Source organism: Macaca fascicularis, chromosome 2, assembly GCF_037993035.2.
Source record: "Macaca fascicularis isolate 582-1 chromosome 2, T2T-MFA8v1.1".
Taxonomy (NCBI): domain Eukaryota; kingdom Metazoa; phylum Chordata; class Mammalia; order Primates; family Cercopithecidae; genus Macaca; species Macaca fascicularis.
In genome coordinates, this window is record NC_088376.1 from 160,615,931 (window position 1) to 160,641,273 (window position 25,343).

The 25,343-nt window shown below is 41.5% G+C and overlaps 1 protein-coding gene across 10 annotated transcripts in view; it reads right to left on the reverse strand.

Moving 5' to 3' along the window:
- Window positions 1-1,777: 1,777 nt before the first annotated feature.
- The window catches only part of PARP15 (poly(ADP-ribose) polymerase family member 15), a 54,930-nt gene continuing 31,364 nt past the window's right edge, over window positions 1,778-25,343 (reverse strand). For 6 of the 10 annotated variants that reach the window (XM_065539143.2, XM_005547983.5, XM_074033314.1 and 3 more), the window contains 8 exons: window positions 24,222-24,300; window positions 22,917-23,066; window positions 20,251-20,313; window positions 18,480-18,647; window positions 13,024-13,227; window positions 7,537-7,670; window positions 4,564-4,738; window positions 1,778-3,939 (listed from right to left, as the gene is read on the reverse strand). In XM_065539143.2, the coding sequence (XP_065395215.1) occupies window positions 3,650-3,939; window positions 4,564-4,738; window positions 7,537-7,670; window positions 13,024-13,227; window positions 18,480-18,647; window positions 20,251-20,313; window positions 22,917-23,066; window positions 24,222-24,300 (1,263 nt within the window). In that variant the 3' untranslated portion in view covers window positions 1,778-3,649. Of the gene's footprint in view, window positions 3,940-4,563; window positions 4,739-7,536; window positions 7,671-13,023; window positions 13,228-18,479; window positions 18,648-20,250; window positions 20,314-22,916; window positions 23,067-24,027; window positions 24,301-25,343 lie in introns of all 10 variants that reach the window. The other 4 variants (XM_074033319.1, XM_074033318.1, XM_074033316.1 and 1 more) reach the window with 2 other exon arrangements.

The window sequence follows — 25,343 nt, forward strand, 5'->3', positions numbered from 1 at the left end:
GCGGTCTAGGAGTGAAGAGACAAGAATACATTAAGCACATGAAAAGAAAGGCTCAGATTGAAGAGGTGGTTGGATTTTGTGGAAGCCACAATCACTCCTCTGATAGGTCTTAGTTATAGAGTGATAATTTTAGGAACAAGAAACTTAGGGGAATTAAATACTGTGTAGAAAATGCCCTTCTCAGTGAAATAAAGAAAAGAAGATTGAGAATATTTATATCCTAGTTACCACAAAAATAGTGTAAACAAAGAGAAATGGGCCAAAGGTCTTTTAAGTTATTCATACTCTGAATTTAGTTGTAAGATTCCCTTCCTATGTTTACTAATGTGGTGAAGACCAAAGCTAGGATATGGAATAATTTAATCAATTAAGCTTGTAAAACATATTTACTATAAAGCTTGTTTACTAAAAGAAACTGTATTTGTTCTAGTCAAGTACTCAGAAGAAATTGAATTTGATCATACTAGCTATGAAAGATCTCACCAGTCCTGTGATAACCCGCCACACTGTAAATGAATTTGTAAACCTTGTGTTCAATTAATACATTACCATATATACTATGTGGAATTTGAGTGGCTATCTAATATTGGTGCAGAAAAAAATGAAAATATTTCCTGATTCATCCAAGCAGAGTATGTGTCCTTTTTTTCCACAAGTGAGAGAAAGAATTAAAAAAAAAAAAAAGGAACAAGAAGGAGAAGAATGGTAAGAAAAGCAATGAGAAGCTATTTGAGACCATAAAGGCTTCTGTGAAAGAAGGCTGCCAGTCCGGAATTAGAGCTCATGGTCTCTGGTCTTGGATCGATCAGGTACCATTTACCTGAACTCTGAAGATACAGAGAACAGAGATGGATTTCTTCAGTAATTAGCAGTTTGACAAGACTTCTAATTTTGATACTAAGCTAGATAACAGTTAGTTCTTAGGATAGAAGTAGAGACCATTCTAGTCATATAGAGAGGAAAAATCAAGCCAAGTGGGAAGGAGATGGACTTAAAGGATGGAAAGATACAATTTAGCTTTAGACTGACGGAAGGTAGAATTTCTAAACAACTATAATTATTGATTAGTTCATTGTTCTTCAAGAAAGCATCACAACTTTAATAACATGGGTATACTGTACTCCAGACTTCTGTGTCTTACTCCTGACATAAGGGTACAGCAAAATAAACTGGGGAACAACATCCCTGAGTAACAATATTAGAGGAGGCAACAAGTCAGCAGTGGACATTGTAAATAAGAGTCCACCTAACCTAAGTAAAAGGGTTTTTTTGTTTTTTGTTTTTTGTTTTTTTGAGATAGGGTTTTGCTCTGTGACCCAGGCTGGAGTGCAGTGGCAGGATTATAGCTCACTGCAGCCTTGACCTCCTGGGTCCAAGCAATCCTCCCACCTCAGCCTCCTGAGTAGCTGGGACCACAGGCATGTGCCACCATGCTGGGCTAATTTTTTTTGTATTTTTGTAGAGATAGGGTCTCCCTATTTGCCCAGGCTAGGAGTCCTTTCTTGTTCTAACATGGCTCACGAGAATTCTGCAATGGTATTGAGAGACAAGTCCCAGGCAGTAATTGCATTACTTAACCTTACTTTGTTCTCTGGGACTATATTTCCTTCAGGTATGTTACAAATTGCAGCAACAGAGCATTTTGACTGTCTTGTTGAAGGTAGATTAGGATCTTTGCATCTCATATTCTAACCTCATATTTATCAAGAAATATAGGTACCTTATTTTGACACGACATGTAGGTAGAAACAGGCAATGAAATACTATGCAACCATTAAAAATAATATGTAAAATATTTAATGACATGAGGAAAACGATACACTGCAAAATAAAACTGATTATTAAACTATAAATGATGATTACATTTTTAAAAATTTTATAATTCTATATACATAAAAATAGGGAAAAGATATAAAGCAGAATAACTCTGCCATTAAAATTATGTGTACAGAAAAAATAACAACACAGGAAAACAACTTGTAATGTTAAATGAAAAATGGTAGAAACAATATCATATGATTCGTGACTGAACAAAATGTGATTTTGACTTTGTTGAATTTGGACTAGAGAAGAAACTGGAAGGGAGAACATGAGAAATTGGCAGTGGTTTTCCCTTAGTGCTGGAATTATGAATGAGTTTGGTGAGATATTTTTCTTTATACTCCTCTGTCCTCTTTAAATGCACATGTAATTTATTTATGATAATGTAAATACTTCTTAAATGTCTAACTTTTCAAAAGTGATGCTTCAGGATAAATAAACTGCTAGGCATTTTAAGAATTTACATCACTCTAATATACTGGAGGGAAGGGATGGATCTGAAAGGCTACCATCGGTAAGAGGAATAAAACTTGTCCTGTGTCCTCCAGAAGTCTGGACAGTGATCAGCAGGTAATAGACATAGAGGAACTGATTTCAACTTTTGAAAAAAAGAGTTTTCCACTAATTAACACTGTCCCACAGTGGAATAGGTTCCCTCAAGATGTTGAGTGCTGAAAGTGATCAAGCAGAGGCTAGAGGGCTTCTTGCCTGGGAGCAGGGGAGGGTTGGGGGAGAAAGACAAGAGGACAGTGGGGTAGGTGACCTCTAGCATCATTTTGGCTGCTAACGTTCTATCTGTACATTCATTTGCTCATTCACACAGCTTCCAAGCTGGCCCCCAGTGATCCTTGCCAATGTGTATTCATGTTCTTGTGCAATTCCCTCCCAGGTTGAACAAGATGATCCAAATAATCAATAGGATATTGCGGAAAAGATGGTGTATGACTTCAATCATAAAGACTTGGTAGCTTCTGCCTTGCTCTCTCTTGAGTTGCTCACTCTGGAGTAAGCCAGCTCTTGTGTCATGAGGACACTCAAGCAGCCTGTGGAGAGGCCCGTGAGGAGAGGAACTGAGGACTGCCAATACCTGTGATTCACCTTGGAAATAGACCTCCAGCCCAGACAAGACTTCAAACGACCACATCCCCTGACATCTTGTCTGTAACTTCAGAGAGACCCTAGCAGAATGACCAGGTAGGCCATACCTGAACTCCGCACCAACAAAGACTGTGTGGGATTAAGTCACTAAAATTGGGGATAATATTTTTACACATTTTTACCTGAAATGTAAACGGGTAAAATCTGTTATGATTTGTTCCATAACAGAGTTAATATTCTGTGATCCAGTCATTTCAGCTGAACTATCGACAGGTTTTTCTTAATAAGGTAAAATCCCCAGCTGTTACAGATGCATAACAGTAGCCTCTCCACTTAAGTAGTACAGTTTAACCCGCCACCATTCGATGTCTTAATATGTTCCAAGTAGAACAGTGTCATCTGGGCTTTAAGGTGATGTATCTTGTTTTTTTTTTTCTGATGGAAAAAGAATAATGTGCTTTTTATTCTCCTACAGATTTGGTGTCTGTGAATAGCTGTAGCTCTAACTGTGACATTTACCATACATTTCTTAGCTTCCACCCATCAATTTGCTGAGAAAAAAAGGTATGCTACAAATTGCAGCAATAGAGCATTTTAAAAAGGTAATTTTCAGCATTTTAGCACCTGAAAGGGAAACTTTTGTCTGCTTAAACAGGCCAAATGCAAAGACGAAGATTGCATGTTGTTCTCACAGATGATTTAAATAATCTCTTTGATGATAAAAATATTTTTAAAGCCTGAAAGTTATGAGATATTCTGGGTAAGCCTGATTATCAAAGAATATCACAAATAGCTTTGGAGATTGTGTATTGTCTGTCACCGAGTCAAAGAGATCTGTGGGATTGTGAGGATTCTTGGGTGGAGGGGTAACTAATCCTGCATGTCCCTTTGTGAAGATTCCAGTAAGTACTCGCACAATGTACATGTGCTTTCTCCCATTGCTGTCCGGCTTGGAGTAGGTGTCGTTGGCAGAATAACTGGCATCCACAGCAAAATAGGTTCCTTTTCCATAGAATACAGCTGGAAAGAGAAAGACAAAAACCTTCCTAAGAGTATAAAATTACACAATATGTAGAACCATGCCTAATCTGACAACAAATTGTTTTTTAAATGCAGTTCTAGCCAGGTGTGTTGGCTCATGCCTGTAATCCCAACACTTTAGGAGGCTGAGACAGGAGGATTGCTTAAGGCCAGGAGTTCGAGACCAGCCTGGCTAACATTATGAGATCCCTTCTCTACAAAAATAAAACAAAATTATTAGCCAGGCATAGTGGTGTATGCCTGTAATCCCAGCTACTCAGGGGACTGAGGTGGGGGCATCATTTGAGCTCAAGAGATCAAGGCTGCAGTGAGCCATGATCTTGCCACTGCACTCCAGTTTGGGTGACAGAATGAGACTGTCTAAAAAGAAAAAAAAGCCTCCCCCCAAAAAAAACCTGCACATTAAAGTTACTTTTCTTCATTTCTAAAATTTGCTCAAGCTTCCCTCAGAAGGTTGCCAGTCTCCTTTATAGTGAAACACAGCGAGCTCTATTCTGACAGTGATAATATGGCTGCCAACCATGGTTCCACACTGCTTGGGTATGAAAAGTCTGAAACTATCATTTGCCTCGTTCTGATCAGCCAGATTACTCGCTTCCTTACCATTCTTCCCAGCATAACTTCGATTAAAGCCATGCTGATTGACATATGTCACTGAGTCTGCATCTGTCCCATGGAAGAGGAGTCTCTCATTATTCGTATCGTCATTCTTGATATCCATTTGCCTTTTCTTTACCTGGTAGCTCTGCCAGAGAAATGCATTCTGTATCCTCTCAATCTGCAAGTGACAAAAGACAAAATATTTCAGAAATGACCTTGGGGCTCAGTGTATTGCACTTGTTGTGGATTTAAAACAAGCAATATGAAAAAGAAGGAAGAGAAAGAGGAGTTGGTGAAGGAAAAGGAGAAGAGAATACAAGTAGACAGCACATTCAGAGAGTAGGCAGTTTTCTGCCTTTAGAGAAAGATGGGCTAAAAGTATCTATTAGTATCTATGCTTTGTAATAGTGCTTGTTAGTATATATTTTAAATAACATAATTTATAGTTTATATCAAAATGATTACCAATATATATTCCCTGGAATTCCTGGAGATTCACTGACATTCAAACACCTACTCAAAAATGTGTAGTTATTCAATAGCCATGTCCTTAACTCCTTCTCATCTTCCAACTCATTCCATGTGGCTTCTCCTCATAACAGTTCTTTCTCTTAATGCTCCAATTATGGTCACAAATCACCTTATAATTGCCTAATCTTATGACTATTTTTTTCTAGACCTCTGAATAGCATTTCAAACCATGAACCATCCCCTCCTTAAAACTCTGTTCTTCTTTCACTTCTTTTCAAAATATCACTCTCTACTGGCTCTCCTTCCTCCTAGGAAACGGAGTTAACATCCATTCAGCCATCACCTACTGAACATCTCTATGAATCAAGCTTGTGTTGGATCTCTGCCTTCATGAAACAGTCAGTCTAATGGCACAGGGGCAGGGGCAAGGCAAGAAAACTAACCACTACCCCACAGAGTGATAAGGGATGGTCAGGAGAACACACCTGGAGCTATGAAGTTATAAGAACGGGCTCCAGATAACCTGTGTCTGGGAAAGGAGGAGGAAATCTGAAAGGATGATGTTCTGGAAACAGAGGAAGAAGAGAGGTTCAAGAAGAATGGAGTGGGTACCTGGGCAGCTGTTGAGGAGAATCCAAGCCATAAAAGGTAGGAAAGATGTTCTGCTGAAAGTAGCGGAGGCCTCCGGGAGAGAAATGAAGGTTTGCAATGGGGAATGTGTGAGGGGGTGACTGGAGGAAGCAATGAAGGATTCCAGGCAGCCCGGAGGGTCCAGCTGAGGCTGGGGATCATGAATTAGTAAGGATTTCATCTAGGAGCAGCAGGAGAGAAGGTAGGTTATGGAATTAATCCAAAGTTGGGGGTTTTCAAAAGAAGTATGAGCCAAGAAAGTTGCAGATACTGAGTAAACACAATTGAAATGAGTTTCTTGCACATCTTGTACAGTCATCCTTCAATCTCCATGAAGGATTGGTTCCAGGACCACTGCAGATACCAAAATCTGAGGATGCTCAAGTCCCTGATATAAAATGACATAGTACTGTATTTGTATTAATATATAATCTACACAATCCTTCCATATACTTTCAGTCATCTCTAGATTTCTTATATTGCTTCATACAATGTATTAACAAATGCTATGTAAATAGTTGTTACATTGTTTAGGGAATAATGACAAGAAGAAAAAGTCTGAAAAAAAAAAAAAGAAAAAGTCTGTACACATTCCGTACACTCAACCATCATAGGCCTCACCACACTTTCCATCCGAGGTTGGTTGAAATCATGGATGCAGAACCCATGGATTCAGAGGTCTAGGACTGTACTTCCAACAGCTTTTAACACGACGAGGCATCTCCTCCTTTAAATTCTGTCCTTTCTGTAGGATGTCTCTATCTCCTGGTTCCCCTTTCTCAGGAATTAAGCTCATTCATTCAATCAAGTTTACTCAATACATATTGTGTCCTACTATGTGCTAGACAGCTTCCTAGGTACTGAGAATGAAGAAATGAACAAGATGCAACTCCTACCTTAAGCAGCTCACTGTCTAGTCAGGGAGCCAGGCATGTGAAAGTTATCAAAGTACCTTATAAGTGCTGTAATGTAAGTGCATAGTTACAAAGTACCACTTTATAAGTGCTCCAAGAGGTAAGTACACAGTTCTATGGAAGCGCCAACAAGATTTTAAATTACTAGGATGCCCCACCCTGTTCTGATACACATGGTATGATAATGCCCTCCTATAGTTTACTGACTAATGTTTTTACGCAGCATAGTGGACATTGTGGTAATCTTCTAAACATACATTCTACCTCATCAGCAACTTCTGGTTTGAGTGGGATTGGCCCTACTTATAGTTCTAGGATGGCGTCTAATTGAGTTAAACTAATCAGGATTTCAATATGGATCACACATTGATGGCATCTGATAGCTCAGGCCCAAGCCAACCAGAACAGGGTATTCCCTAGACATGGAGAGAGTTGCAGTGGTTGGGATTCTTGTCCAGTAACTGCAGGAGAGGACAGGACGGAGTTGTCTTCTATGGGCTGTGAATGAGAAAGCAGAGATCCTCTAATTGCTGCCAGCAGCCACCCAACAACCACAAAGAGAGTCCAGCCTTAACACAAAGCTGACACTGAGGACAGCAAAGCTGGAGCAACTGGATCCAGGACACCATCAAGCCGCTGGATCAGACTTCTCCAAAGCCCATCCTACTTCGGGACTTTCCATTAATTTCCGACACAGTTCTCCTTGTTTAATCAGTTTGAGTGAGTTGGTTTGTGACTTGCAGCTGAAAGCATCCTAACATACACATGTGACTTGGAATCTCCTTCATTACTGCTAATGAGTAAACCGTGAGATTTGAACTCTGTGGAGCTTGAGTAAGTCTAATTCCAGTTAAAATAAACATAGTAAGGTACAAAGGAAGGAAAGGTGTCATTTAAAAAGAGATAGCTTTTATGTTAATTCATCAACATTTTTAAACCGTAAATTTTAACACAGTATTACCTTCTCTATTGTGTAGGAAGAACAAGTTTGGGTGAACTTGTCCTTTATGGTATTATATTCTGGTTGTCCTGGGTCTAGCTGGACCATGCGAAACAGCTGATGATTCATGTCAGTCCAGTGTTCAGGAAGATTATCTGGAAAGTCAGCATTTGGTCAAAATACAACATTCATTTCCAAAGACCTCTGAAAATCAGGGTACCTCCTATGCTCTTGTCTCTTGTCATCCAAACCTGGTCTTTAAACTAGAAGTTACACGTTTCACAGTTGCTTCTTCTATTATCCTCAGTTGAGTAAACCCAGATGAAGTGAATGGTCTGACATCAATATGACACACAATATATTCATTAATGCTCTAGCTAAAATATTTAGATAAACTTAGATCCACTGTAGCTTGAAATTGTAATTTTCCCAGAGAGTTCTATGGAATTAATTTTGTAAGAAACTAATATGTAAACATGAATGTTAATTTCTAGGTGCTTTTGCTTTTATCAGTATTATTTAATGCAGTTCTCTTCTATTGTTTTGAAAATGATTACCCTGCTAAAGATATTTAAAGTACATTGTTCTGTACCCCATCTTATACACCAAGCAGAGAAAGCAGCATGTAAAGAAAATAGCAGATGTGCTAAGAGAATGCTTTCCCATAAGGTGATCATGCCCGGGTTTCCTTTGCTTTTCAATGGCTTCCTGGAACTTCTAAAACACCAAGGCTAGACATCAACTTGCTAAGATAGCAGGACTAGTGTGAACATGGACACCCTGCATTAGAGACACACCACCATAGGTAAAAACCAAAGGATTTCTTCCTTACAAACAAAGCCACAATTTACTCCTTTTTAGTGAAAGATATACCCAGCCTGAGAGAGGGATCCAGGGCACTGTCTTCCTGTTGAGCAAGTCCATCTGGGGTAAGTTCTTGTGACACAGGGAGGCATCTAACCCTAATCAGTAAGCTCTTTTCAAACTCTATTTTTAAAGTCGTTCTGGCAGTTTCCCACCAATAAGGTGTGTGGTTTCTGAAAGCTACATTCCTTCCTTTCCCCCACTGTCCATCTCCTTCAGGATCTTTCTGCCTAATCATTTCTAACCCAAGGCCTTACAGTCCTTTTGGATCTGCTGCTTCCTTTCCCCCGAATACAGCAGGCAAACCTGGGAAGTAAGGAGGTGAAGGTTTTTTGGGGGCTCTCTATTCCTTTCATGCCCTGAGGTTGGAGAGCAGGAAGCTATCAGGACTTGGAATCAGAAGACCAGATCAGCCTCAGCCTGTGACCAGCCGTATGACATTGAACACATATAACACCACTTCTGGGTGAGTTTTTATTTTCTCATCTGTGTAATGGGAATTGTAAGATGGATCCCATGAGCTCTATCTACCACCTCACAGGATTGTTGCAAAGTTAAAATATAGTAAGGAGTCTGAAAGTGCTTTAGGGAATGCCAAGTCCTTTGTAAACATAGGGTTATTATTCTTAAAAACCAATTAAGCTTGATTTTTTTACATCCCAGAGGTATTTGCATATTATTATTAATTATTATTATTATTTTGAGATAGAGTCTCACTCTGTTATCCAGTCTTTTTTTTTTTTTTTTTTTTTTTTGAGACGGAGTCTCACGCTGTTGCCCAGGCTGGAGTGCAGTGGCGCGATCTCGGCTCACTGCAAGCTCCGCCTCCCGGGTTCCCGCCATTCTCCTGCCTCAGCCTCCTGAGTAGCTGGGACTACAGGCGCCCGCCACCGCGCCCGGCTAATTTTTTGTATTTTTAGTAGAGACGGGGTTTCACTGTGGTCTCGATCTCCTGACCTTGTGATCCGCCCGCCTCGGCCTCCCAAAGTGCTGGGATTACAGGCTTGAGCCACTGCGCCCGGCCTGTTATCCAGTCTTAAGTGCAGTGGCACAATCATGGATCACTGCAGCCTTGACCTCCTAGGCTCAGGCAATCCTCCTGCCTCAGCCTCTCTAGTAGGTGCGACTACAGGCACATGCCTCGCTATTTTTTTTTTTTTTTTTTTTTTTGTAGAGATGAGGTTCTGCCATGTTGCCCAGGCTGGTCCCACTCCTGGGCTGAAGCAATCCTCCTGCCTTGGCCTTCTGAAGTGTTGGGATTACAGGCATGAGCCACAGTGCCCAGCTGGTATTTGTATATTAACAGGGAATAAAGCATAAAGCCAAAGGTATTTTCTTGGAGGAAAAACATTTAAATCATACCCTTAAGCCACACCAACCTACTCTGTCTTCTATGTACAAAAGATGACTTTGGCTAGACAATTTAGAGGAGAGAAAACAGAGTCCCAGGAATACTCACCCAGCATCACATGGAAGGTCATTACCAAAGTAAGGAGCACTGTTGACTTGCAGCCCAGGGCTTCACAGAAATATCATGGTAACTACCCTTTTAAAAGTGTTTCCATGTGCTAGGATTTTCCTGAGCCCTCTTCCCATACAGCTCTTTGAAAAGATTAGTGTTTTTTAAAACAGGGGTCCCCAAATCCCAGGCCACAGATTAGCACTGGTCTGTAACCTGTTAGGAAGCAGGCTGCATGCAGGAGGTGAGCCGCAGGCAAGAGAGCAAAGTTTCATCTGTGTTTATAGCTGCTCCCTGTCATTCACATTACCGCCGTCTTCTGTCAGATCAGCGGCAGCATTAGATTCTCATAGGAGCTCAAACCCTGTTGTGAACTGTGCATGCAAGGGATCTAGATTGTGCACTCCTAGTGAGAATCTAATGCCTGATGATCTGTCACTGTCTCCCATCACCCCCAGATGGGACTGTCCAGTTGTAGGAAAACAAGCTCAGGGCTCCCACTGATTCTACATTGTGGTAAGTTTTATAATTATTTCATCATACATTACAATATAATAATAATAAAAATAAAGTGGACAATAAATGTAACGCACTTGGATCATCCTGAAACCATCCCCCTTCATAATCCAGTCCGTGGAAAACTTGTCTTACGTGAAACTGGTTCCTGGGGCCAAAAAGTTTGGGGACCACTGTTTTAAAAGATAAGCTCTACTTTCGAATTCCTGGTGGTTCAGGATAAATGCCCTCAGCTGTGGGGATGGGATTAAAAACCAAGATCCCAACCGAGCACGTTGGCTCATGCCTGTAATGTCAGCACATTGGGAGGCCGACAGGTGGATCACTTGAGATTGGTAGTTCGAGACCAGCCTGGCCAACATGGTGAAACCCCATCTCTACTAAAATGCCTGTAATCCTAGCTACTCAGGAGGCTGAGGCAAGAGAATTGCTTGAACCTGGGAGGCAGAGGTTGCAGTGAGCCAAGATTATACCACTGCACTCCAGCCTGGGCAACATAGTGAGATTCAGTCTCAAAAACAAACGAACAAACAAACCAGATCCCTGGCTCTGCCCCCAGTCTTCCTCTCCTCACTGTTTATTCTCATGGATAAGCCAAACACACTTAAGGGCTTCAATCCCACCTACTCACGTGACTTCCCAAATCTATATTTCTAATATCTGATATACAGTTGGTGCTCAATAAATAACCTCTGGACTCAATAAATAGCTTTAACATACATTTGAAAAGTAATTGTGTATCATCTGCACAAATGAATCTCAAAGCTATCCTCTTTAAGTTCTTTTTGAAAAAGGGCTATATGTTAAATCCTTACTAAAATTCCAGTTTATCTGAGCCAACAAACTTCCTTTTATCTGATATTTCATCTGTATTATTCCTTTTCTCTAACAACAAAGATGACGTAATGCAGTTTTATTGTGGTTTGTTTTTGCCTCGGGTGCCAGAAGTTCAGGTTGAAATCAGTCTTTCACTGCATTGACAACCCTGCTGTCTCAGAGGGTCAGTTGTCTGCTCATTTTAGTCAGTTTTTTGTTTGCTTCTCTCTTCAACTTCACTGTTTTGTTTTTTAAATTTGTAAGTCTGTTTAAAATCTTGATGAAAGCAAAGAGTGATGAACCAGTTAAACTTTATCTTTTACTTTACTGATAATGACTTATTTACTGTTCTTAAATTTAAATAAAAATTTTCATCTACAAGGACCAAAGGGAAGAAGTGTTAGTTTATATATCCCTAGATACTGTAGTAGGTACATACTATTTTTAAATGCCCAGTATCCTTTTCTCATCTTCTGGTAAAAGCTTTCTGAATTTCCTCTGGGGAACAGCTATTCCCCCATTGCTTCGAATGGTGACCCCATCTAGCTGAAGTGTGGAGTATGTGACTCTGGTTTGGCCAATCAGTGTAATTCTGGTTCCCTGCCTGCAACGATAACCTAAAATGGTCCAATCAGAAAGACTCTCAGCGCTTAAAAGACCTCTGTTCCCTGGCATCATGTTCCTGGATAAGTGTATATCTCCACTGGATATACTCTTTCCTCTTGAAACTGACTGTGAAAGGATGTGGACCTAAAGCTGCTAGCAGCCATCTTTCACCATATGAAGCCCAAGGAAAAAGACAACACAGCTGAGAAGAGAATGAGAGATGAAGAAATTCAGGGTCTAGATGATATTATTATATGAGCACCTGGACCAAACTGTACCTGAAGCCAGGAAGGTGTGGGTTTTATAATAACATGAGTTATTGAATTCTGCTTTTTGCTTAAGCCAGTGTAAGTTGGATTTTCTGTTATTTGCTACTGCAAGAACCTTTACAGATCCAACTATTATTTTCATGTTTTTATTGTGTGTGTCCTACATGTATTGTGTGTTGTAGCATGCTGAGGAGAATACTTGTCAGGAAATAAATGTAGAGAGAACTGACATTCCTCCTGACAGCAGCAGATAATAATTCTCAGTTTAGGGAGGCTGCTGATGGCACATGTGCCTTATCACTAGCAAAACCCACAGCGCTTTAAAGGTGAGTGCTCCAAATGGGTGAAAATAGTGATTTCAAGAGGAGGCTGCAGTCCTAGTTATTTTAATAGCAGTACAAATGCCACAAAATAGGGGAAAACGAAATCAGAGGAAGAGGTTGGTGCAAATACTTAAAAGTATAAACACACCTTACAGAGTAGCAACTGGGTATCTGGGAACTGTCTGGCTGCTTGTGATGTAGTACAACCAGCTGACCCTAGCCACTTCCTTCTTACATCTGATTTTATTCCAGGCTAACATGTCTATAGGTGGATGATTAGCAGACCAATATTAATCAGCTAGTTCACAGCTCCAAGAGGCAATGAGGGTCAATACCAACCAATCAATGAATATTGGCTAGACCATTGGCTAGAATTTGCAAAGCTTCCTCCCTCTTTCTGCTTCCTCACTTCCATTCTCTTCCTGTTTATTTGCCATTCCTATTTCCCAGGCATGATTTTGTCTCTCAGGAAAATAATCAGTTGACAGGAGGTTGCGTTCTCTAATTTTTGTACTTTTCCCATGGGTCATAAAAACTTATCTGAAAAGTCCTAAAACAAATAGAAAACTATAAACTCAGTGTACATTCACACCTAAACATTTTCTAAGTGATTATCAGAGCCAGCTAGGTGATTTTTAAAAAGTAAACATCTTACATGTAGTCATGGAGAATGTGGATTGAAAGTTCGGTGATGCGGAGAGGTCTCTTTTCATGCTGTCGTAGAATACATTTAGCAGCTTAGGTTGAAAGATGACAACTTTAACGGTTTTTAATGATGGGGTGGAACGCTGCAATGAGAAGTCTACAATAGCATCGATTATGTTATCAGCAACTGTGGTTGGATTTTTTCCGGCATTTCCTGAAAAAAATTTAATGACAAAGAAGAAATTTCAGCTGATGTTGGTAATATGATGAAATTTGGCACATGCAGTTCTCAGTGCTGAGAAACAGGAAAACCCTTGACAGCCAGGAACTGATCTGACACTCACAGCTAGTTGATGTTCTTTAGCTGAATACAAACAATTTCATAGTATATCATCCATGTAACCACTCTGACCATGATGAATTAACACAAAAACAAGACTACTCCATAATTATGTCTTATCATAGACAAAAACATGAACCCTGTCCAAATCACAGAGATGGCCAAACATCCCCCATCTTGACTAATAAGAGTGACAGCTGCTAGGCCAGCCGTGGTGGCTCACGTCTGTAATCCCAGCACTTTGGGAGGCTGAGGTGGGCGGATCACAAGGTCAGGAGATTGAAACCATCCTGGCTAACATGGTGAAACCCCGTCTCTACTAAAAATACAAAAAATTAGCCAGGTGTGGTGGCGGGCGCCTGTAGTCCCAACTACTGGGGAGGCTGAGGCAGGAGAATGGTGTAAACCCGGGAGGCGGAGCTTGCAGTGAGCCAAGATTGTGCCACTGCATTCCAGCCTGGGCGACAGAACAAGACTCCGTCTCAAAAATAAAAATAAAAAAAGAGTGACAGCTGCTGCATTACCAATCATACATTTAGCCAGAGTGCATCCTCCTTCCTTCTAGATAAGACAATCATAGAATTATGTCTGTTTCCTCAAAGTCTCTGATCCAGAGAAAAGCCCCACTTACTTGAGACTGCCACAAAATCACCTAAAACAAGCCCAAATCCATTACGTTTTCTAACACTCTCCTACTGAGATGCTGCAGAGCTCCCCATAGTGTGTGTTCCTGGTGATCTTTTGCTGATGGGCATTGGCAGTGCAGAAATAAGAACATGTGATCTGGATGCAGAAGAGCTGAGTTTATGTCCTGGCTCCACTACTTACTAGTTGTCTGATCTTCAGTAAGTCATTTGATCCCTCTTGAAGTTAGCTAGGGCTGCGGTATAAAAAGCCATGGACTGGTGGCTTAAGCAACAGAAACTGATGTTCTCATAATCCTGGAGGCTAGAAGACTGAGGCCAAGGTATCAGCAAGGTTGACCTGTAGATGGCTGTCTTCTCTCTGTGTCTTCACATGTTCTTCCTTCCATACCTGGCAGTATCCTAATGTCCTCTTCTTATAAGGACATTAGTCATATTGGTTTAGGGTCCACCTTAATGGCCTCATTTTAACTTAATTAGCTCTTTAAAGACCCTATCTCCAGACTAGGTGCTCACGCCTGTAATCCCAGCACTTTGGGAGGCCAAGGCCAGTAGATCAATTCAGGTCAGGAATTCGAGACCGGACTTGCCAATATGGTGAAATTCTGTCGCTACTAAAAATACAAAAATTAGCTGGGCATGGTGGCGGGCACCTGTAATCCCAGATACTCAGGAGGCTGAGGTAGGAGAATCACTTGAACTGGGGAGGTGGAGGTTGCAGTGAGCCAAGATAGTGCCCCTGAACTCCAGCCTGGGTGACAGAGCGAGACTCTGTCTCAAAAAACAATAATAAACAAACAAATAAAAAACAAAAAACAAACAAAAAAAACCCTACCTCTAAATCTGAGGTACCAGGGTTAGGACTTCAACATATGAATTTTGGAGAGACACACTCAACCTATAGCATCTGTATACTTCAGTTTGCTCAGCTAGAAATTGGGGGTAATAATAGAAGGTAATAGGTAACAGAGATAAGAATATGGTAGCTAAGAATACAGTAGGTAAGAATATAATGGTAAAAAAAAAAAAACATGTAATAGTAAAAAGCGAACAAGCAAGCAAACAAAAAACAAAACAAAAAAATGTAATGGTAAAAATTGTGCAGGATTTGGGACCAGGCGGCATGGCTTTGAACCTAGCTCTGTTGCTAGGTTGAACCTACCTCAAGTTCCTCATCTACAAAATGGGGACACAGAGTTTAGGATGGATCCAGGTTTTGAAATTTATATATCTCAGAAAAAGAATAAGTATGTAATTATGTATAACAGTGAATATTTAGAATCAGAAAAGAAATCACAACAAAGTATATCTTTTAAAATGCTGAAAATTGTATTCCTAAGGCAACTTTCCTTAGCTATATCGTGTAAATGTTTATAGCCACCCCAACATCACCCAGTGCAAGGGGAAGTATGAGACGTCAAAGTGGGGAGAAATAGTGGTCTTAATTCATGATGGTTAAAATATCCTACTTTTTAAATTTTACTAAGTCATATAACCAGGTGAAGACATTATTAGGGCTTCTCTCAGGGTCTGTTAAAAATCCTGTGCAAGTGAAGTCCAATAACTTAAGCTTCATTATCTTCACAATAAACTTGTCTTTGCTAATAGTTTCCATGTCATAGGTACCAAGACCAACCTTCCCAGTTTCCCCAGAGCAGAGAGGCTGCCTGCAACATGGGACTTTCAGTGTTAAAACCAGGAAAGTCCTGGAAAAACTCAAAAGAATTGATCACCCTATATAAGGTTACTGTAACGAATACATGAGCTTTGACATATAAAACACCTAGAACATGTAGTAAGGACTCAATAAATCTTAGCAATTATTAATATTACTACTAAAATTAATGTAGCTATTCCAGCTACTTCATGGGAGTTTAGTGGTACTCAAAATAGATTGCGCCTGGCAAACATTTCTTTTTTCTGTCCATCTTTTTGTTTTCGAGATGGAGTCTCACTTTGTTACCCATGCTGGAGTGCAGTGGTGCAATTTCAGCTCACTGCAACCTCTGCTTCCTAGTTCAAGCAATTCTCCTGCCTCAGCATCCTGAGTAGCTGGGACTACAGTTGCCTGCCACCACGCCTGGCTAATTTTTCTATTTTTAGTAGAGACAGGATTTCACCATGTTGGCCAGGCTGGTCTCAAACTCCTGACCTCAAGCAATCAAGTGATCCACCCTCCTCAGCCTCCCAAAGTGCTAGGATTACAGGTGTGAGCCCCTGCACCAGGCCTGAGAAACATTTCAAAAATGTTCGTTGAAATCAATGGGGAAGAGAAAATCCATGAGCACGTCTGGAGGCATCATCAAAATCACCTGTTATTCATTCCGCCATTCAACAAAATTTAAAGGGCAATGATTCTTCACTCAACAGGGCAGAGAAGAGATAAAGATCTGGTCCTTCCCTTTTGAGGATCTCACAATGTATTCACAGTCGAAGAGGCCTGGCACAAGCATTTCATGGCCTCCCACTTCCTCCTCTGGGGTTTTGCACTTATCCTCCTCCAACACTTAGGATTACTGGTTGGTTCTTTTGCTGATTTTTCTGCCCTTTCCCCACCACAATCTACCTGTGGGCATTTTCCACTGTTCTGGTTTCAGCCCTCTTCTCTTTCTGTATGCAGTCCCTTGACAGGTTCATTCCACCTGCCTAGTTGCAAACCTTCCCATTATGTGGCCGATCACACCATGTGATCTCTGCATTGGGTATCATTCTCGGTTACTATGTCCTGCATCTGTTCCAAAATCACGAACTCCTGGAGGGGCCAGAGCTTACTCCATTCTGTTTGCCCAGTGCCAAGTAGCAGAGTGCTTGCCCTGGGTGATGGCAACAAAACAATTTGGGTTTGTGAGAGCTGTAATTAGCCAGATGGTGTGGGAGAGGCTCCAGATGGGGAGAAATGAATGAACAAAAGGAACAAAAAGTGGTAACAAAATGCTTGCAGCACGTTCCCCCTGGCTTCCCTATTGCCCTCATTACCACTGATAACAAAAGGTTATAACTAGAGGTTATAGGTGTTAATAAGGGCAGTGGGGAAGCCAGGAAGAATGTACTGCAAACTTTGGAGGGTGTCCTGGGGGTTATACGAGAGGGGCCTGGAATACCTGCAGGAGCATTCTGTTTTAATCTGGGAAGAAGGAAGTCTACAGAGTTGAGCTAAAATGATGGTGGTGGCTCTAAGATCAAAAATTTAATTGCTGAAAAACTCTCTTAGATTAATGGTAATCTGTGGCTACATACTATTAATACTTCCCAAGGAAGAAGCCCTCATTTGCATGAGAGTGACAGGGGACATGGATGTGAATGAATCAGGAAGTGAGTGACCAGTAGCACTGTCAACTAAGAAGAGCAAATGACTGAATGATACGATAGAGATGAGGAAAGCATTCCTAGACACTGTGAGCAGGACAAACCTGAGCTTGTTGCTCCTGGGGAGTGACTGCATCTTACTCATGATTTTCTCCCCAGTGCCTTGCACAGAGCCTGGGTAACGGCATTTCAATTCAACGAACGCATGAATGAGGAGCCGACTGGGAGACATTGAAGTAAACCAGATGGGGGAGGTCTGAAGGGTTTGGAAACGAAAAGAAAGGCTGGAACTCAATAACTCTCTGGAAGAAGATTCAGCAGGACTTGCTGACTCTGGGGGTCTGGGGACACAACAAAGCAAGGATGGCAGGCCAGGGTAGCTGGGAGCATCATGGCACCACTGAAGAAGGAAACGAAAAAGCCTGAGAGCTCAAGAGGAGTGTCTGTTTTCAAGGGAGGATCATGAGTTTGGATTCTGATGTAATGAAGTTTTTAGTAACAGAAAACTTCCCCAGAGGAGATCCTGGAGAGAATGAGAAATGCTGATTTGAGAGTCAGTGCAGAAATGTTACCAGATATGAGAGCAAATGAATCCCCCAAGGGGAAAAAATGAAGAGTGAGAAAACTATGAAGTTAAGGACCAAACTTGGAAAGATACTTAGGGAACATAAACAAGAAAGGGGTGGGCTCAGCGGCCCATGCCTGTAATCTCAGCACTTAGGGAGGCTGAGGCAGGCGGATTGCTTGAGCCTAGGAGTTTGAGACCAGCCTGGGCAACATGGGGAAACCCTGTCTCTATAAAAAAATACAAATATTTGCCAGGTGTGGTGGTGCACACCTGTGGTCCTAGCTACTTGGGAGGCTGAAGTGGGAGGATTGCATGAGCCTGGGAGGAGGAGGTTGCAGTGAGCTGAGATCATGCCACTGCACTCCAGCCTGGGCAACAGAGTGAGACTCTGTCTTGAAAAAATAAAGAAAGAAAGAAGAAAGATGGAGGAAAGAGGCTTGGGCCCAGTAGCTGGTGGCGCCCTCCGGATCTAAAAGATGGCCCCCTCTCTGATTTACATCATTGTTGCCACCTTCAGATGGACTCAGCATTGATCTGCTTAAGAGTGAGACTAAATCTAAAGGAATTTGTATCATTCAAATTTTATTATAGAGTGATAAGCTGCAAACCTGTTCCGATGGCTGGAAGGGAAACTGATGTGTACTTCCTCTGTTCACACTCTTCTAGAACACTGGTGACTGTTTTCCTGACATCATTTTCCCCAACAACATGAATTATTATTTTGCACTTTAAGCATCCACCTTGTGTAATTATAAAATCTCCGTGTGGCTGTGCAGCTGAAAAAAAGGGAAGAAAAACAAACATGCAGCCCATTAGTTACTGGAGGCAACACTTTGGTTTTTGAGAAATGAACATAGCTGACATCAGTGAAGGCTGTGAAACCCAGCCTCCCTCAAGCCTGTTGGTTTCATTCACTGGACTGTGACAGCCACATTTTCTTTACAATCAGAATTCTCGAGCTCAACAAATACACTGTTGAGTATTTGGGGTGCTGTTCAAAAGCACTTTATCTGCATTAATCTGCTCAATCCTCAAAACAAGCCAGTGAAGCAGGTACTGTTTTCCCATTCACACATGAAACAGCCACAGAGAGAGGTAAGGTCAGTAGCCAAAGATTGCCTGGGACTTGAACCCAAGCAGCCAGTCTCCAGAGCTCTAAACCCCCACTCTGCTGTCCCAGAAGAGCAAAAAATAACGTGGCTCATTCAGCCACGTTAATTTTTGAAGGAGGTAAAAGCAACGAACTCTGTGGCACGGAGGTGTAAAAGGATGAAAACTTCTCCTTCGCTCAGGACTCTAGAGCTCTTGAGCACAAGGAAATGACCAGGGCCATTTTAAGGCATTGCTTCTTTGGTTCAGACTGCTCTGAGTAAGGCTGGGGCCGGCAAAAGGAAGGAGGAGAAGAGTGGATCCCTGCCCATCCCATCCTGCCCTCCTGAGGAGCACCCATGCCCAGGCACTCCCTAGGGCCCCTCGGGCGTCCTTCTCACCTCCCTCCCAGGCAGCCTCGTCAGGCTTTTCCAGGTTGTGCAGCCCACTTTCATCCTCTGCTCCTGCCTCCCAGGCACAGCGAGCTCTCCCAGTGCTCCAACTCCTGCTAACTCCTCATGTTAGTGATCAAATATTATCTTCCTCTGCTCTCACTCCAGAGCTTTATTCACTCCAGAGAAATTTCTTAATCAGAGGAGAGCTACTAAGATAGGAGTTTCAGGCACTGTAGCAGGTCAGTTGCGGGAATACATTGTCAAACATGGTGCACTATGACTTCTTGAAAGCACATTCACAGCTGACTGTCTACCCTACTCTGCAAGGGGTATTTTAAAGGACAAATAGTTTATAATCACTACCTTAGGTTCCCCACTCAAAGTCCACACTCATTCATAAAAGGATTAGAAGTTGGTTATATGCAGTTGTGTTGGAAGAAGTAGAACAAGGTTGGGGAAAGTTTGTACAGCACTTTACAGTTTACAGAACTTTTCACATTAATTGTTCCTTCTGATCCTCAAAACCACCTGTGGCACAGCTTTCCCACACTACTTATTAGTAGAACTTTCCTACTGATGAGAGAAGCAAAGCTCTTAGCAGTTAGATGACGCGCCTAGGATCGCTCAGTAAATGGCAGAGCCTGGATTATTAGGACCCAGGCCTGGGTTCTTTTTACTACTCAGGAAGTAAGAGGCAGATGAGATGGTGGGATAAAGAACCTCTCCCCCATAGCCTCCAAGTCCCACCACCTGTGCCTGCTCTTCCAGTGAACCAACCTTCTTTCAAAGTTTTGCTCGCTACTTACTCCACCCCCAGTCCTCCTGTACATCCTCTCATTGTAATCTCAGCCCTCTGATTTTCAAGTTTGTAGTCAAAAGTAACATGTGCCCATACCTAGTACAGCACATTCATTTTCCACAGCTTGTCCAGCACCTTCTAAAATAGCTTTTGACACACCTAAATAAGACATGTTAATGGTAAAAGGCATCAGTTAGAATTCAATAAGTGGTTATAGCTTTTGTACATTAGACTTCTGCTCAACTCACCCTTTTGTGCATAATCCACTGACCACCCCCATGCCCAACCAACTGCTGTTTCTATAGCAACCTCCATCCAGTGGCTGATGAACAGTCTGATCTCAGTGCCATGGAAGTGCCCAGGATCTGAAAGACTGGCATCTGCAACTTTACCTTCTCTATTTATACAGGACTCTTTTTGCAGTTATTTGAAATTTTTTGCATTCGACCCTTATTATGTTGTAAAAATGAATGAAAATATAAAAATAAAAGTTCTGATACTAATGAGAAGCATGGATCTCAAAACTGTAATAAAATCAAGCACTTTACTAAGTTATTTGATTCCCTGCCCCATTCAGTTAGACAGATGGTTTCAGTCCAGTGAATCTTCCAGTCAAGGTTGTAGCTTCACCACTTTGGTCAAGTCTAATGACAGCTGGGTTCAGTGGTTAAAAACATGGACTTTGCATTTTGATAAATTGGGTTGAAGTTGACTCCAGGATTTACTAGCTTGTATGTGACTAATAAGTTCCTCATCTGTTACACAGAGGCTAATATGGCACTTCCCTCACAGGGTTATTTGTACATTAAAAGAGGTAATGGATGAAAAATGCTTAGCACAGAACCTGGCGTGCAGAAAATATTGAATGAATGTTAGTTGTTTTATCATTATGAAGATATCTATATATCCTTGATTATGTGTGTGTGTTATAAAATGTGTCTTTTTAAAAAAATCTTTTTTCAACTTGTTTGTTCTGGTCTCTGTCTTTGCTGTGAAGACTTTTTTCAAATGTCAAGTGATTTTCGCCAGTCCATTCCTATTTAAGAGTGAGCTTAGAAGTTCTACTCAAGAAGGCGTGTTGACCAGTGGGCTTCAGTATAAGGCAAGCAGGCAGCACCTGCTGTCTGCTGCTCTGGGATCCACGCAGGGAGAGGGGCTGGGCACTCAATGTTTGGTACACAGATGTTCTCTTAAACAGTTTTCAGTCTAGCTCCTCATCTCACCTATGCCTGGTGCCCTAAGTCCAAAATCCCTCTGGTTCTGTTTCTCTAGAGAATAAACCTCCCATCTCTGGCCAGGGAAGAGCAAGGAAAGTTACTGCTGTATAGGATGGGGGATCCAATCAAGTAGTCTAATTGCTACTGATCTTGAATTTCATTCAACCTTGTTTTTATCTCTGTACTTGCCCCCTGCCTTCCCAGATACCAGCAGCCTCCAATTCCTGTATCTCTGGGGCTACTCTTCTCTCCTGCAGGTACTAAATTTTCTCTACTCCATGGCAGTTACCACTCTTGGCTAGCAGCTCCCCATCATCTAAAAATTTGTTATCTTCTGTTCATAGTTGTTTTCCTTCCAATGTTCTTTTTTCTTGTGTGTTTATATCCTTTTCATTCCTTTACAGTTGTATTAATGGAATCCAAAAGGGGACGGGGATAAATGCATAGGTTCAATTTAGCGTGTTTCAAATAACCAAATGTTATTTATGTCTACATTTTAAATGACTGAAAAATGGAATGACCAATGAATTAAATGGATATTCTACAGATTCACTTCTGCATGGTAAGTTCCATAATATTTTTCAACTTGGAAAATATTTAAATTCTATTTCTATTTATGTTTTATCTTACCCTTTTAACTTAAAAGTCAACGTTTTATAATATACAAAAATTTAAGAGGGCTAGGTACGGTGGCTCATGCCTGTAATCCCAGCACTTTGGGAGGCCAAGGCAGGCAGATCACCTGAGGTCAGGAGTTCGAGACCAGCCTGGCCAACATAGTGAAACCCCATCTCTAACAACAACAACAACAAAAATTAGGTGGTGGCGCATGCCTGTAGTCCCAGCTACTCAGGAGGCTAAGGCATGAGAATCACTTGAACTCCGGAGGCAGAGGTGGCAGTGAGCCAAGATCACACCACTTCATTCCAGCCTAGGCGACAGAATCAGACTCCACCTCAAAAAACCCAAAAAGGTTAAGAGTGTATGTGTATACGTTATAAATTAATAGACATATGAGGGGAGGGCATGCCTGAATGTGTTACTATGATGGGAGTGGTCAGACATTTCAGGGAAAATAAAGAAAAAGGTTTGCGTTTCATTTCTGGGTCAGTGTAATGTAGAGAAGAGAAGAACTATGGGAGGTGAGTTGTGAATGCCAACTGGGTTGCATAAAAAGGAAAATAAAAATAGAGGAACTTAGAGGTACTAAACTATAGATGTGGAAATTCAACAGTCCAGAGCTGACACTAAGTACCATGCGTCAGTTACACTCCACCTTTATATCAGTTGACACCCCATCTCATCCTCTCCTGGGAAATAGGCATTTGACAGGCAAAGAAACTGACACTCAGAGAGGTTAAGTGACTTGTCCACAGCTATACATTGGTAAGTGACGTAGCTGGGATTCAACCCACATCTTCCTGAGTTCAGGGACTACATATTTTCTACAACACTCTCTGTCTACTCAGGGCAAATATTTGCCACAATTTCCCTTCCAGAAATTAGTCATACTAATAATTACAATGTATTGCTTAAATAAAGTACCTGATTTCAGATTAAATGTCCTTGTTGTTGAGTTTACAATAACATCTACCTGTTCAGTGGTTATATCTCCAGTAGCAACCTGAAAAGTAATTGCACCAATTTTCATTTCATATGCTGTGAAATAAGGCTTAGAGACAGTCCCAACCACACCTGAAAAGAAAGGAAATAGGTAAAGAATGGGCTGGCTCAGCTTCCGGAGGAAGAGCACTCATCTTGGGGCCCTATTCTCTTCCCAGCCCGGCCCTCTTTCTTTTCCGCCAACATAAACCCAAATATTACCGTATCTCCTGGCCTCTTAAACAGCTAGGTTTTCTTTTTAAAGGAAATTAGAAAATAATGCTTTGTGACAGTAAGCATATCTACATTTTCTGAGTTACATAGGATGAGGCAGAAATATCTGATTGTGCCAGTCTGTCTACTGGCAAGAGCTGCTGTGGTGTCAAGAGAGAGGAGTGAGGAAAAAAAGGCAGTGTGAAAAGGGCACTGTCCTTTCTTGCAGACAACACTCCTAGGAGGGTCTTTTATTACCACAGGTGTAGCAATATAAAGGTTACTCTGAAATCCCAGCACTTTGGGAAGCTGAGGTGTGAGGATCACTTGAGGTCAGGAGTTCGAGACCAGCCTGGCCAATGTGGTGAAACTGTGTGTCTATTAAAAATACAGAAAAATTAACTGGGTGTGGTGGTGCACACCTGTCATCCCAGCTACTCGGGAGACTGAAGCAAGAGGATGGCTTGAACCGAGGAGGCAGAGGTTGTAGTGAGCAGAGATCGCGCCACTGCACTCCATCCTGGGTGACAGAGCAAGACTCCATCTCAAAAAAAAAAAAAAAAAAAAAGACTGCTCAGAGGAAGTTATGTTTAACCTGTTGACATATTACTCTCCACTCCACACTCTGAGGCTTACAACTTAGATATGCCACTTCAGCTCATCCCTTAAACCCTTTAGATCTACCTTTTGACATTTATAGAGTGGCAACAGAACCACCTGCCATGGGGCCATTGTACATGTTAAATAATATACTATATAAGACAGGAATCAGTAAAGTATAGTGTGCCAGGCACAGTTTCGTTATTTTTTATTACCATTTCTTAGAAACTGGTTTCATTACCATTGATTTGGTTCATGTTAATATGCGATTGTTTCTTTGTGTGCCCAGACAATGGGACATGCTGTAATACCTCCTCTATCACAGATTTGTTCTTCATGTGAATTAGCTTTGCCTCCTTCTATTGGACTTCAACTACCACTGAAGAGTTGCTCAGCAAAAGGAAATATTTCCTTAGCAGAATGACTTTACCAGACCTTGGGTATCTCCAGCTGTGGGAATCTTGGCCTTGTCGGGATTTATTCTTGACCATTTAGTGAATTCATCTAAAAATGCCTGGAAATAGAAATAGTTACCACAACAATGTTGTGTAAAAATATTAATCCAATTCTTTGGAGCATTGATCATCCAATATCAAAGAGTTGATGACAATAGTTCTCAAAAGATTTCCTCTTCCTTCAGAGACTTCTTAAAGGACTGCAGCTCAACCTAGGAATTTTCTCAGCAAATAGCAGTGCTGATTTACTTTACCCTGGGAGTAATCTAACACTGTCCAGGCAAGTATGTCAGCAGGGGTGCTGACTCTGGCTCTGCAGGAAGTCACATGCCTTTTTTGTGACCACTATCAGTTATCCCTCCTCTTTTGAAACTCCATAATTCTAATCTCCTACATCCAATGTGCTGAGGGCAGTGTAGAGCATTTGTAGGTGAGCAGGGTCAGGGCAACAACGTTCCTTGGCATCTCTGGCTGTTAGGTACATTCTGGGGGTGATTAACAACAAACACATACAGTATGCTTCATCTCTTATGTCCAGCCAAAGCCTTCTGAATGAAAACATGAAAATTCACAGTAGAAAACCTCAGACATTGAAGTTTTGTTTAGAAATGAAAAAACAAAAAGGCATTTGGGTCGTGTGAGTGATAAAACTGAGCAATGGGTGACGGAGTAGAGTTATAAAGTTTCACTGGGGTTGTATTCATCCATTTTCTTTCTTTTCAGGTATCTTTGGGACTCTTTCTACTTTTTTTCTCTTTCTTTCTCTTTTCTTTCTTTCTTTCTTTTCTTTTTCTTTCTCTCTCTCTGTCTCTCTCTCTCTCTCTTTCTTTCTTTCTCTTTTCTTTTTCTTTTTGGACAGGGTCTCATTCTGTTGCCCAGGCTGGACTACAGTGGCATGATCTTGGCTCACTGCAGCCTCAACTCCCTGGACTCAACTGATCCTCCCACCTCAGCCTCCCAAGTAGCTAGGACTACAGATGTGCACCACCATGCCTGGCTAATGTTTTGTATTTTTGGCAGAGATGAGGTTTTGCCATGTTGCCCAGGCTGGTTTTGAACTCCTGGGCTCAAGCAATCCCCCTGCCTCAGCCTCCCAAAGTGC